The sequence below is a fragment of the Blennius ocellaris genome (assembly GCF_963422515.1).
Source record: "Blennius ocellaris genome assembly, chromosome: 21".
In the NCBI taxonomy this organism is placed as follows: Eukaryota; Metazoa; Chordata; class Actinopteri; order Blenniiformes; family Blenniidae; genus Blennius; species Blennius ocellaris.
The window spans coordinates 1223499-1237539 of record NC_137670.1 but is presented as its reverse complement, the minus strand read 5'-3'; the positions used below and the strand labels follow the sequence as shown (position 1 = coordinate 1237539).

The 14041-nt window shown below is 51.4% G+C and overlaps 1 protein-coding gene across 1 annotated transcript in view; it reads right to left on the bottom strand.

The window, feature by feature from the left end:
- LOC308145490 (putative JmjC domain-containing histone demethylation protein 2C) overlaps positions 1–14041 on the bottom strand; it is a gene marked incomplete at its 3' end in the record, with an annotated part of 78142 nt that overhangs the window by 4632 nt on the left and 59469 nt on the right. The window contains 19 exon segments of the mRNA XM_080516946.1: positions 47–67; positions 70–214; positions 313–672; positions 1567–1784; positions 2408–2642; positions 2755–2882; positions 4646–4735; positions 4833–4985; positions 6124–6338; positions 8844–9045; positions 9510–11331; positions 11333–11404; positions 11406–11597; positions 11599–11858; positions 11861–11948; positions 12191–12344; positions 12817–12848; positions 12850–12885; positions 12888–12980. Coding sequence (XP_080373072.1) covers positions 47–67; positions 70–214; positions 313–672; positions 1567–1784; positions 2408–2642; positions 2755–2882; positions 4646–4735; positions 4833–4985; positions 6124–6338; positions 8844–9045; positions 9510–11331; positions 11333–11404; positions 11406–11597; positions 11599–11858; positions 11861–11948; positions 12191–12344; positions 12817–12848; positions 12850–12885; positions 12888–12980 — 4516 coding nt within the window.

Genomic DNA, 14041 nt, shown 5'->3' with positions numbered 1-14041 from the left:
GTTTGACTGATCGGAGGCTGACGGAGGCTGACGGAGGAGGACTCACTGGTGATGTCCTCGAAGCCGTCCAGAACTCCTTGATGCCAGAGTTGGACACCACCTGGTCCTTACAGTTGAGGAGGTCTCCCTGGTGGTCTGCGAACTCCTGGTTGAAGGAGTCGGCCTTCCACAGGACGGCGTTGAGTCGCTTGTGGATCCCCGACACCAACACGGGCTGCACCAACACACACACACACACACACACAGGGTTGAAACACGGTTCCAGGAGGGGGGGTAGGGGGGGTATGGGTGGGGGGGGGGGGGGGTCCGTACCTGCCCCTGCTTCCAGCACTCTCTGAACAGCCTCCAGTTGTTCTGGTTGCGGTGGTCTTTCAGCCACAGGAGGCGCCGGTGGTTCAGCCAGCAGTGGGGGACGTCCGGATGCTGATTGGCGGAGTCGTCCGGCGTGGCCACGCCCACCGGCGCCGCCTTCTTCCTGTCCGGTTTGACGTCCTCGATGCCGGCGGAGGCGGGGGCGGGGCCGCTGTGGGTGTGGTTGGGGGGGGCCGGGGGCTCCTGCTTGATGGACAGCTTGGCGGCCATGTTCTGGCGGCTGGCGGGGATTTTGTTCTCCACCACCGAGGCGATGATGTCGTCCAGGATGTTGGGCATCGTACGGCCGCCTTTACCAGTCTGCAGAGACACGGGGACACGGGGACAGACCTCAGCTGGTTTTCTGGAGACAGGAAGTCCTACTGGACAGACCACCTGACGCGTTTCTACGTCTGAACTCTATCAAGTCCACCGTCATTTTTATAAACTTTTCCTACATTGCATCATAATAACAATCCAACTTGGTGCTTTTATTTTGACAGTCACCATAATAATAATCCAACTTGGTAGTTTTATTTTGACAGTCACCGTAATAACATTCCAACTTGGTGATTTTATTTTGACAGTCACCATAATAATAATCTAACTTGGTGCTTTTATTTTGACAGTCACCGTAATAGTGATCTAACTTGGTGCTTTTATTTTGACAGTCACCGTAATAACGATCCAACTTGGTGCTTTTATTTTGACAGTCACCGTAATAACAATCCAACTTGGTGGTTTTATTTTGACAGTCACCGTAACAACAATCCAACTTGGTGGTTTTATTTTGACAGTCACCATAATAACAATCCAACTTGGTAGTTTTATATTGACAGTCACCGTAATAACATTCCAACTTGGTGATTTTATTTTGACAGTCACCACAATAACAATCCAACTTGGTAGTTTTATTTTGACAGTCACCGTAATAACATTCCAACTTGGTGATTTTATTTTGACAGTCACCATAATAATAATCTAACTTGGTGCTTTTATTTTGACAGTCACCGTAATAGCGATCTAACTTGGTGCTTTTATTTTGACAGTCACCGTAATAACGATCCAACTTGCTGCTTTTATTTTGACACTCTAACTTCAAGCAACAACACGGAAACTGTCGTTTTCAGTGTTTCCAGAAATCGGGTGGAGGCGAGGAGTTGAGAAGGGTGGGGGTGGAGGTGTTGGGGGGTGGTGGTGGTGGTGGTGGGGTACCTGCGAGGCGGTGGAGTAGACGGGGGCGAAGGCGATGCCAGCGTCGGTGGAGCCCAGCTTCAGCTTGCCGGCGGTGGTGGTCAGGAGGTCTCTGAGGGTGGAGCCCTGCTCCGCGCTGCCCGACACCACCGACGACGCCTTGCACTGCTGCACCACCTCCAGGCTCTCCACCTCCCGGGACTCCTTACCACACTTAGACAGCAACGACTCCTTGTTCTCTGTGAGGAGGAGGAGGAGGAGGAGGAGGAGGAGGAGGAGGAGGAGGAGGAGGAGGAGGAGGAGGAGGAAGAATCAATCCAATTAAATCACATAATTCTGACAATATAATAATATATTTGATCAGCTGTTGGTTCCGTCTCTGATGTGAAGCTTCATTAAACCGTTAATAAATTCTGTAGCAGCAACACGTCTAGAAGGATCTTTGATTTCTTTGTATTTTTCCATAATAATAATAATAATAATAATAATAATTAATAACAACAACAACTATAAATAACAACAACAATAATAATAATAATTAATAACAACAACTATAAATAATAACAATAATAATAATAATTAAAAACAACAACAGCTACAAATAATAATAACAATAATAAATAATAATAATAATTAACAATAATAAAAATAAATAATAGTTATTATTAATAATACAAATAAATAACTATTATTAATAATAATGATGATAATAATAATAATAAAAATAACTAATTATTAATAATAATAAATAAAAATAATACTAATAATAACAACAATAAATAATACTAATAATAATAATAACAATAACAACTCCCACACTAAGGACATGCTCCGGTGGTTGTTGGTGAAACGCCGAGCTCACCTTTCTTCTCCTCCCTGGACTTCTGCTCCGCCAGGTCAGCCAGGAAGTGGAGGGGGGACTGGGACTCCGGGGGGGTGACGGGGGCGCTTCCCGCGTCGCTGCCCGGACTGCTCCCCCCTCCGGCCCCCCCGCCGTTGGTCTCCACCTTGGTCCCCGGGGGCTCCGAGTTCTGGAGGCCCAGATCGGCCTTGACCAGCGCCAGCTTGTTACTGTGGTTCAACACGTTCTGCAGAACCTGCCGGGAAGGAGGGAGGTCACGACCCCGCCGCTGCCTGGCAGGACTACTGGGGGGCCAGGGGAGACCTGGGGGGTGTGTGTGTGTGTGTGTGTGTGTGTGTGTGTGTCACCTGTGACACCCCGTTGGTTGCAGGCAGTTTGCTCAGCAGGTTCTGGTTCTTGCAGGAACAGGGACATTGGGACCGGATGCTGTGTTTGTCTCTCAGGGAGTGCATGGACAAGACCAGCTCAGTGAGCACTGCAACACACACACACACACACACACACACACACACACACACACACACACACACACACACACACACACACACACACACACACACACACACACACACACACACACACACACACACACACACACACACACACACACACAGGTTGAAGCTCCACCTCTTCCTGAACTAAAGTTCTAATTGTTCACGAGATTCTTCACAAAAAGCCTCCAGGGAGTTTTTCAGGATCTTATTGCAGTAAAACTTGTGGAATATCAATTGTATGGAAGTAAAACTGCCGTCAGATTCTGAAATCGAATTTCTAACTCTGAATTGTTTTACCATCGAAATCAGACTTTGAATTTTAAAAGCCGTGGAATTTCAAGTACGTATCATTTTTTTGAGTCAGATTTTTTTTCCAACATCTAAAAATATTCAGTGTGTAAAAATTCAATGCGTCTAAAAATTCAGCTGCAAAAACAAATTCAGCTGCGAAAATAAATTCAGCTGCAAAAATAAATTCAACCGCAAAATAAATTCAGCTGCAAAATAAATTCAGCTGCAAAAATAAATTCAGTTGCAAAATAAATTCAGTTGCAAAATAAATTCAGTTGCAAAATAAATTCAGTTGCAAAAATAAATTCAGCTGCAAAAATAAATTCAGCTGCAAAATAAATTCAGCTGCAAAATAAATTCAGCTGCAAAAATAAATTCAGTTGCAAAATAAATTCAGTTGCAAAATAAATTTAGTTGCAAAAATAAATTCAGCTGCAAAAATAAATTCAGTTGCAAAATAAATTCAGTTGCAAAATAAATTCAACCGCAAAAATAAATTCAGCTGCAAAATAAATTCAGTTGCAAAATAAATTCAACCGCAAAAATAAATTCAGTTGCAAAATAAATTCAACCGCAAAAATAAATTCAGCTGCAAAAATAAATTCAGCTGCAAAAATAAATTCAGTTGCAAAAATAAATTCAGCTGCAAAAATAAATTCAGCTGCAAAATAAATTCAGCTGCAAAAATAAATTCAGCTGCAAAATAAATTCAGCTGCAAAATAAATTCAGCTGCGAAAATAAATTCAACCGCAAAAATAAATTCAGCCGCAAAAATAAATTCAGCTGCAAAAATAAATTCAGCTGCAAAATAAATTCAACCGCAAAAATAAATTCAGCTGCAAAAATAAATTCAGCTGCAAAAATAAATTCAGCTGCAAAAATAAATTCAGCTGCAAAATAAATTCAGCTGCAAAATAAATTCAGCTGCGAAAATAAATTCAACCGCAAAAATAAATTCAGCTGCGAAAATTAATTCAGCTGCAAAAATAAATTCAGCTGCCAAACAGCCAGAATTTGTGTCATCAGGACGAGGCAATCGATTCCTGTCTCATTCACCCTCATAGCAGCTGAATTTATTTTGCGGTTGAATTTTTACACACTGAATATTTTTAAAAGTTGAAAAAAAATCAGAAGCAAAAAAAAAAAGATACGTACTTGAAATTCGACAGCTTTTAAAATTCAAAGTCTGATTTCGATTGAAAGAAAATTCAGAGTTACAAATTCGACTTCAGAATCTGACGGCAGTTTTACTTCCATACAATTTCCCCGTGTCGTTTTTACCAGTTTTTTTTTTTTTAACCCTTGTTTTTATTGTTTTAATGCAAATGTTTTAACCAAATGTGAGGCGTCCTGGAGTGCCCAGAAATAAAACGTATTATTATTATTATTATTAATATTGTGGAGGTGGTCTGGGTCAGACGTGGCCGTGTGGCGCCCCCCTGTGGTCCGTACCTGTACCGGGGATGATCTGCGTGGGCATGAGGTGTTTGTGGTCGTGTGGCTGTCCTTTGACACACTTCAGCCATCCGTACAGTTCTTTATCTGGACGGGGGGACGAGAGACGGTCAGAGACAACGTTAGCTAAACCCCCCCCCCTCCCCCCACTAATATTAAATATTGAAATGACGCCCCGACTCACCTTTGGAGCTCCTCTTCTCTTTGGCCTTGTAACAGTCCAGACAAACCACGAAGCCACATTTCTGACACACCCAGTGGATGTTGAAGAGCGTCGCTTCGCAGGCGTCGCACATCTCCCGCACGCCTCTGACGGCGCGCTTCCATGCTAGCTTAGCTGCAACACACACACACACACACACACACTTTTAATTACATCATCTAACACCACAGTGGGAAAAGTCGAGGGAACTTCTGCAGCCTAACAGGTTTTTAACGACTTCAAACTAAATAAAAAGTCTTCCGGAGCCACAAACACCTGAACCTTTAAAGTCCCAGTGAAATGAAGGTTCCACCTCCAAAACACTCTGGTGTCTCTTCTAGAACGTTTTCCTGCTAACTGTCTGAAGGGTAAAATGTTAAAACACGACAATCTGTGAGAAAATAGCCGATAAACGGCGCTATTTCCTCTGCTGGGCGGAGCTTCTGACAATAACAGAGTGACATCACGAGTTGTGCACACGCCCAAGTTGTGTTTACATTATGGAGGATCAGAGTTTTGACCACCAAGAGGCTGAATTTAACCAGATTTCATCATCATGGTCATTTCAAACCCAGTGATTGATGAAGAAGACACAGAAGGTGGTTCTGCCATCGGTGACCCCGTCTGGAACATGTTTGAGGAAGCAGAAGACGCTTCGTCCTCCATTCGTCCTCGTCTCCTCGCCTCAGCAGCCGCCACTTTTCACCTTTGAGGCTTTGAGGCTCCTGACTTTTGGCAGAACGACCGACTTCCTGGATCCAACACGTCCAAGAGCTAGAAGACTGAATCACTGAAGACGAGTCCAGGTGTTACTGGATCCTCTACTAGCCACCCGAGCTAGCGGCTCCCACTAGCTGCTAGCCGCTAGCTGTGCTCCTTTCCTCCTCTCTCGGTCTCTTCCAGGCTCAATCTTTCATCAAGGCTCATAAAACGCCGACTATAACTTCAAAACACTGTAAAAACTTGGATATTTAAGAGGGAAACAAGCCGATATAAACACAACAGATCGAGATCTGCACAACTCGTGATGTCACACATAGGCTCCGCCCACAATGGCCCACGAAGAAGAAGGATTCCCCCGATTTTCTCGGCTTGAGATTCAAAATTCAAATAACTTTGTTATGTGACAACAGTGGAGGGGCAGAGTCGGAGGAACCTTACAAGTAGAACCCAACTATGTTTTTTTTACAAAGTAGTGTGTTACATTTCACCAGGACTTTAAACTGATCGTGATAACGTCTGCTGGGCTCCGGGGGAGGAGGCGAGGACCCACCGTCCTTCTTCACCCAGCCGGCCGCGGCGTTCTCCGTCACCACCATCTGACAGAACTTGTCTCCGATGAAGCTGAGGATGTACTTGGCCGTGGTCTGGTCCAGGTGGCGCTCCTCCAGGGCCCCGGGGACCCACAGGGACAGGGCCTCGTCGTCGAACTGGTCCGGGGACGAGAAGCCGTCCATCCGAATGACTCCGTTCTTACTGTAGGAGAGTCTGGAGAGGAAAAGCTAGCGTGAAGCACTGAGAGCAGTAACAACCAGTTACTTCCTGTAACAACCAGTTACTTCCTGTAACAACCAGGTTACTTCCTGTAAGAACCAGGCTACTTCCTGTAACAACCAGACTACTTCCTGTAGCAACCAGACTACTTCCTGTAACAACCAGGCTACGTCCTGTAACAACCAGGTTACTTCCTGTAACAACCAGGTTACTTCCTGTAACAACCAGGTTACTTCCTGTAACAACCAGGTTACTTCCTGTAACAACCAGTCTACTTCCTGTAACAACCAGGCTACTTCCTCTAACCAGGCTACTTCCTGTAACAACCAGGTTACTTCCTGTAACAACCAGGTTACTTCCTGTAACAACCAGACTACTTCCTGTAACAACCAGGTTACTTCCTGTAACAACCAGTCTACTTCCTGTAACAACCAGGCTACTTCCTGTAACAACCAGTTACTTCCTCTAACCAGGCTACTTCCTGTAACAACCAGGTTACTTCCTGTAACAACCAGTTACTTCCTGTAACAACCAGTTACTTCCTGTAACAACAAGTCTACTTCCTCTAACCAGGCTACTTCCTGTAACAACCAGGTTACTTCCTGTAACAACCAGTCTACTTCCTGTAACAACCAGGCTACTTCCTGTAACAACCAGTTACTTCCTCTAACCAGGCTACTTCCTGTAACAACCAGGTCACTTCCTGTAACAACCAGGTCACTTCCTGTAACAACCAGACTACTTCCTGTAACAACCAGACTACTTCCTGTAACAACCAGTTACTTCCTGTAACAACCAGTTACTTCCTGTAACAACCAGTTACTTCCTGTAACAACAAGTCTACTTCCTCTAACCAGGCTACTTCCTGTAACAACCAGGTTACTTCCTGTAACAACCAGGTTACTTCCTGTAACAAACCAGGTCACTTCCTGTAACAACCAGGTCACTTCCTGTAACAACCAGGTTACTTCCTGTAACAACCAGGTCACTTCCTGTAACAACCAGGTCACTTCCTGTAACAACCAGACTACTTCCTGTAACAACCAGACTACTTCCTGTAACAACCAGTTACTTCCTGTAACAACCAGTTACTTCCTGTAACAACCAGTTACTTCCTGTAACAACAAGTCTACTTCCTCTAACCAGGCTACTTCCTGTAACAACCAGGTTACTTCCTGTAACAACCAGGTTACTTCCTGTAACAACCAGGTTACTTCCTGTAACAAACCAGGTTACTTCCTGTAACAACCAGGTTACTTCCTGTAACAACCAGGTTACTTCCTGTAACAAACCAGGTTACTTCCTGTAACAACCAGGTCACTTCCTGTAACAACCAGGTCACTTCCTGTAACAACCAGGTCAGCTCAGGTGAAGGCTTATGAAATCCAGACGCTCTGCCAGACAGGGAGGAGGTGAGATGAGGTGAGAGCAGGAATTACAAAAGGAGCTGCAACGGGGAGGGGTGGTGGTGGAGGAGGGGGAGGGGGGGTGGAGGAGGGGGAGGGGGGTGGAGGAGGGAGGGGTGGAGCTCCACAGTGAGGGAAAGATTACAGAGTTGAAAATCCTCTTTGGCAGATTTACCTTGTTAGACCTCAGACTGCAGCTGCTGCAGCGACTTATCAGACTGGAGTGTGTGTGTGTGTGTGTGTGTGTGTGTGTGTGTGTGTGTGTGTGTGTGTGTGTGTGTGTGTGTGTGTGTGTGTGTGTGTGTGTGTGTGTGTGTGTGTGTGAGAATTCACAATAAAGCAGAGGGAGGCGCTACACTGCAGCAGACACATGATTAATAATCTATGTGCAGTAGAAAGGACACAACTCCTCTTGAGAAGCAGGCCACGTCCCTCCTGTCCTCCTGTCCTCCCCTGCCCCCTCCTGTCCTCTCTGTAGCTCTCATGTCCCCTCCCGTCCTCTCCTCTCTTGTCCCCTCCTGTCCTCTCTGCAGCTCTCCTGTCCCCTTCCGTCCTCTCCTCTCCTGTCCCCTCCTGCCCTCTCATGTCCCCTCCCGTCCTCTCCTGCCCTCTCTGTAGCTCTCCTGTCCCCTCCTGTCCTCTCTGCAGCTCTCCTGTCCCCTTCCGTCCTCTCCTCTCCTGTCCCCTCCTGCCCTCTCATGTCCCCTCCCGTCCTCTCCTGCCCTCTCTGTAGCTCTCCTGTCCCCTCCTGTCCTCTCTGCAGCTCTCCTGTCCCCTTCCGTCCTCTCCTGTCCCCTCCTGTCCTCTCTGCAGCTCTCCTGTCCCCTTCCGTCCTCTCCTCTCCTGTCCCCTCCTGTCCTCTCTGCAGCTCTCCTGTCCCCTTCCGTCCTCTCCTCTCCTGTCCCCTCCTGTCCTCTCTGCAGCTCTCCTGTCCCCTTCCGTCCTCTCCTCTCGTCTCCTCCTGTCCTCTCTGCAGCTCTCCTGTCTCCTCCTGCCCTCTCCTCTATCGTCTCCTCCTGTCCTCTCTTGTCCCCCCCTGTCCCCTCCTGTCCTCTCCTGCCCCCTCCTGTCCTGAGGTGGAGGACCATCTTACCTCCTGAAGTAGTAGAAGCGACAGAAGACGGGCGAGTGCCCCGGCTCCTCGCCCTTCTTGCTCCGGAGGACCCGGCACTCCCGGCACTTCTGCAGGTTGGGTCCGATCTCGGCGCAGGAGTCGTCCTGCAGGAACGACTCGCCCGTCTGCTTCAGCTTCTTCACCTTCCTCCAGTCCTTCAGCACCGACCGGGGGATCCCGTCTGCAACACGGAGAGGGGGGGTCAGCGCCACGGAGGGGGGGGGGGGGGGGGGGTTCGGCGCCACGGAGAGGGGGGGTCGGCGCCACCACCTTAAACCTGCTTCTTTGTTCTGTTTCATTTTGTTCTGAAAATACATAAAATCAGTACAAAAGAAAAGGAGGGGCTCCTGCTGAGGCTCCGCCCCTCCTGTTACTGAGGGGAGGAGCCTCAGCAGGAGCCCCTCCTCTCAAATTAAAACTTTGAAGTTTTTCTTTGTTGCGACAGAGAACAGCTGATTAAATCTTTACTTTCCCTGATGTGGCGACAGAAGAGTCCTGTTCTGACCTTCGTTAAGACGAGTTTGTAGAAATGATCGTGGTTCTGTCGCTCATCTGATTCTACTTCATTGATAAGGTGTGTGTGTGTGTGTGTGTGTGTGTGTGTGTGTGTGTGTGTGTGTGTGTGTGTGTGTGTGTGTGTCTTACTGCTGCTGGCCAGCTTCAGCTTGGTCTTCTCTCGCGCCGACCTGAAGATGCCGTTGGGCTTGAGGTCGTCGTCGTCCTTGTCGTCGCCCCTCTTCCTCGCCATGTCGTTCTGCTTCTTCTTGTAGGTGGGCTTCGGCTGGCGCTTGGCCCGCCCCTCCATCTTGCTCTCGCTGGAGTCCGAGTCGTCCCCCCCGCTCTCCGAGCCCGACTCGTACAGGCGCTTGTGCGGCCGTCTGGACAGAGGGGCGGGCTTCCTGTCCTCCCCGCCGCCCCCCGCCGCCGCCGCCGCCGCCGCCTTGTCCTCCAGGTGGCGCTCCCTCTCCGCCTTGCCCTCCTTGCCCATGTCCACCTCGCTGGAGGTGGAGGCGCTGAGGTTGACGGTGCAGGGTTTGATCATGTCCGACATGGCGGTGCTGGTGGGCAGCTTCTCGGCTTTGGTGCTGCTGGAGGTGGAGGTGGAGGTGGAGGTGGAGGTGGTGGTGGAGCTGGAGGTGGAGGTGGAGCTGGAGGTGGAGGTGGTGATGGAGCTGGAGGTGGAGCTGGCGGTGGTGTTCCTGTCCTCCTCAGAGTGCCGGGTCAGCCAGGCCTTCTTCAGCTTGTGGTAGTTGCAGGCCGCCCCGGAGGCCTGGCCGTTGGGCAAGGGGCTGGACTTCCCGGGAGTCGTGCTGACGTTGCTGTCGAGCGAGGAGGAGGAGGAGGAGGAGGTGGAGGAGGCGGAGGCCTGGCTGGAGGGGGGCGGAGGAGGCGAGCTGTGAGCAGGTTTGTCCGGCGGTTCTGCCAGCGAGGAGGAGCTTCTGGACTTGGCGGCGGCCAGAGCCGCCTTGTGCTTCTTGGGGTGGACGAAGGTGGGGGGGTGGAGCCGGGTGGGGCCGACGCCGGGACCGGGGTGGTGCTGCGCTCCCCCCGACGAGCCGCCGGGCGGCGGGCCGACCCCCGGGGAGGCGTTCCGCGATCGGAAGGCCTCCGGGTGGGGGTCCCAGTCCCGCTCCGGTGCCGGGTGGCTCAGCACCCAGCCCCCCATGCCGGAGAACTCGCCGCGACACGGGGGCGGGTAGCCCGGCTCCGGGGGGGCCGGCCCAGTCTTAGTCTGCATGCCGAACGGCGGCGAGGCGGAGAGGGCGGCGCGGCACACGGGGGCGACCTGCAGGCCGCAGGCCGCCGCCTTCTTCTGCAGCGCCGCCTCGTCCAGGTTGGAGTTCAGCTGGATGACGCGTCCCGCCGCCGCGTCCCGGACGCCGTCGCCCTGCAACCTGGCCTGGAAGAACCTCCCCTGGGGGGGCTCGGCGTGGACGACGGCGCCGGGTCTGTTGGCGCCGACGGCGCCGTCGTACTTGACGGACGTGGAGGGACGGACGATGACCGACGCCATGGCGGCCTGGGGTTTGGCCCTGGAGCCGCCGTACGGCAGCTCCCCGCCCCTCCACCCGTCCGCCGCCGGCGGCGCCCTGCCCTCCCCTCCCCCGCTGATGACCGAGGCCACGGCGGCGGCGGCGTGCCCGTGGCCCTTGACGTCCCTGAGCTCCGGCAGCAGCGTGGGGGGCTTCTGCTGCTCCGCCGACGTCTTGCAGCCGGCCGCCGCCAGGCTGACGGGCTGGATGGGCGTGAGGGTGGGCGGAGACAGGCGCCCCCCGTACCCCCCCGCCCGCTCACGCTCCCGCTCCTTCTCCCGCTCCGCCGCCTCCCTCCGCTCCAGGGCGTGCTGCGTGGGGGGGTGGAAGACGGGGGCGCGGTGGAGGGAGGGCATGGCCCTGAGCTGCTGCTGCTGCTGCTGGTGGTGGTGATGGTGGTGGGGGTGCTGGGGGGGGGTGGGGGTGATGGTGGTGGTGGTGGTTGGGGGCCGAGGACGACGAGGACGACGTGGGGCAGGGGGCGATCACGGGGCTGCGGCGGTCCCCCCCGGTCCACGGCGGGGTGGCTCTGCGGCGGCGCCCCCTGCTGGCTCAGCTGCTCGGTGATCTTCCCGGCCAGCCCCTCCCCCCCCTCCGGCTGGTGCTTGATGAGAGGGGGGGGCTTGGAGAGGGAGCCCTTGGAGCTGTAGCCCCCCAGAGACAGGCCCCCCTGGCCGGGCCCCGCCACCGCCGCCGCCCCCCACGCTGGCCACCACCCCCGGCGCCCCCACCTTGTCGTAGTAGGGGCCCAGGTCCTTGGAGGGGTAGAGGCGGGGGGGCTCGTTCACCACGCTGTTGGACAGGGTGGTGAAGTAGTTGCTCTTCTCCGACTGGATGATGTGGGGGTGCAGGTGGCTGGCCTTGGGGCCCGGGGAGGCCAGAGCCGGGACCCGGACCGGGAAGGCCGGATCTCGGCCCCGGTCCCGGTCCCGGTCCAGGGCGGGGTCGGCAGGGCGCTGATCTTGGCGGTGAACGGCGCCACCTCGATGCTCTCCTTCAGGATCTGACGGTTCTCCTCCTTGTACTTGCTGGTCCGGTCCTGGACCGGGTCCTGAAACGAGAACCGCATCAGTACAGACCTGGTCCTTCAGTCTACAGACTGACGGAGGCGAGACAGAGGGGGGGGGGGGGGGGGGGGGGGGTCTGGGATCAAGACCCAGGAAATGGATTCTCTGACATCGATATTTAATTGAATAAATCTCATGACTCTTCTGACCGAGCAGCCGTCTCCTCTGGACGTTGGTACGAAGCCTTCAGAGGGGGGGTGGGGGGGGGTGGGGGGGGGGGTTTTACCTGTGTGTTGGGGAGGCGGGGCTTGCTGTGCGGCTCCAGGTACAGGCGGTGAAGCTCTTTCCCTGTCGGGGTCCGACTCCGGTCCGTCTGCTCCTGTTTCAGCTGAGCCAGAGTCAAAGTCCTGATGGGGTCAAAGGCCTTCTTGTCCCCCTCTCTGCACACACACACACACACACACACACACACACACACACACACACACACACACGCATGATAATCTATAAACAACTCTCGATGTTCCCCTCTTTGTTTTTGAGAAACGACGACATGAAACGTCTCTAAAAAGCCAAAATTCCCAGAGAAATCGACTATTTCAGCATAAATCCACTCGTTTTGGCAGGAAACGACATTGAATTCTCCAAATGTGCTCCAATTGTTTTGCTCTTAAAGAGAAACGGAACCAATTTTTTGTCCAAATCTGTTCCTGGACGCGACGCAGCAGTTTGCAAAAGTTCCACTGACTGACTGTGGACGAACCCTGAGACGTGGGGACGGTCCCAGAAACCAGAATGCGTCTTTGCTCCTGATCTAACGGTTTCCGTTCGTCCAGCCGCGATTCAAACACGACGTGAAGAACCCGCCGGAAGCTCTTTGGTTTACTGGAGGACAGAATCAACCACACTCACTCTTTGTGGCCGTCGGTCTTGGCCAGGGGGGGGGCTGCTGTGGGTGTTGAGCTTGATGGCGGGGCCGGTGGGGCGTCGGCGCTGGCGGGCCGGACCGGGACGTGGCCCAGCAGGCTGAGGCCGTCGGCCGGAGCCGCCTGGTGGAGCCACGGGCTGGACGTGTTCTGGAGACAAACCCGGGACAAAGACAAGACAATGAGACGGAGGTTCCGTCTCCAAGGGACACTTTTGTCTTTGTAAAACATCTGGAGTCCCTTCCACCACCCGGAAATGTTAAAAGTTTAAACTCTGTAGCCTCTATTAACAATATAAAGTCTTTCTCATCAAAGTTTTATCAACAGGAATCAAGTAAATACAGAAAAACTTCACAAAGACGACACGGCGAGATTACGGTCAAACATCAAAGACGGAAAATGAGCCGCATCACAAAGCAAACTGTGACACTGGGTGTGAAGGAGCCCCGGGGGCTCCTCTGACCGGTAAACGTATTTATAAATAATCTGAACACTGGCAAAAAAAGGTCAGAAATGTAAAAACTATGAATAAATATAAAACTACCTGCTGCGTTAGAGCTGCAAAAATTGCAGTTGGAGTTGCGTTGATAAAGAATTTCTCGAGGGATTAATAAAGTGATTGTGAGGTTTTAAAGATGGAGCTAGTTCAGTGTTTTTAAACCTTTTCTGAGCCGAGACACACTTTTGTCTTTGTAAAAATCTGGAGTCACACCACCACCCGAAAATGTTAAAATGTTAAACTCTGTAGCCTCTATTAACAATATAAAGTCTTTCTCATCAAAGTTTTATCAACAGGAATCCAGTAAATCCAGAAAGCAAGGACTTTTTTTAATAGTGCCTCCCTCAGTGTGAAACCTGGACCTGATGGATGAAGAGCTGAGATCCTGGTTTTCAAAAACTTCTCCATCACTGTCACTGACACAGTACTTTGATACAAGATGGTAGCAGGAGGTGGAGATGAACCACACTGACGTCTGTCACTTTATCTTTTCTTTGCTTCTGATTTTTTTTCCCAACATCTAAAAATATTCAGTGTCTAAAAATTCAGCCAAAATAAAAAAAATCCAGCTGCCAAACAGCCGGAATCTCTGTGTCATCAGGACGAGGCAATCGATTCCTGTCTCATTCACCCTCATTGCAGCGGAATTTATTTTGCGGTTGAATTTTTACACACTGAATATTTTTAGATGTTGGGGAAAAAAAATCAGAAG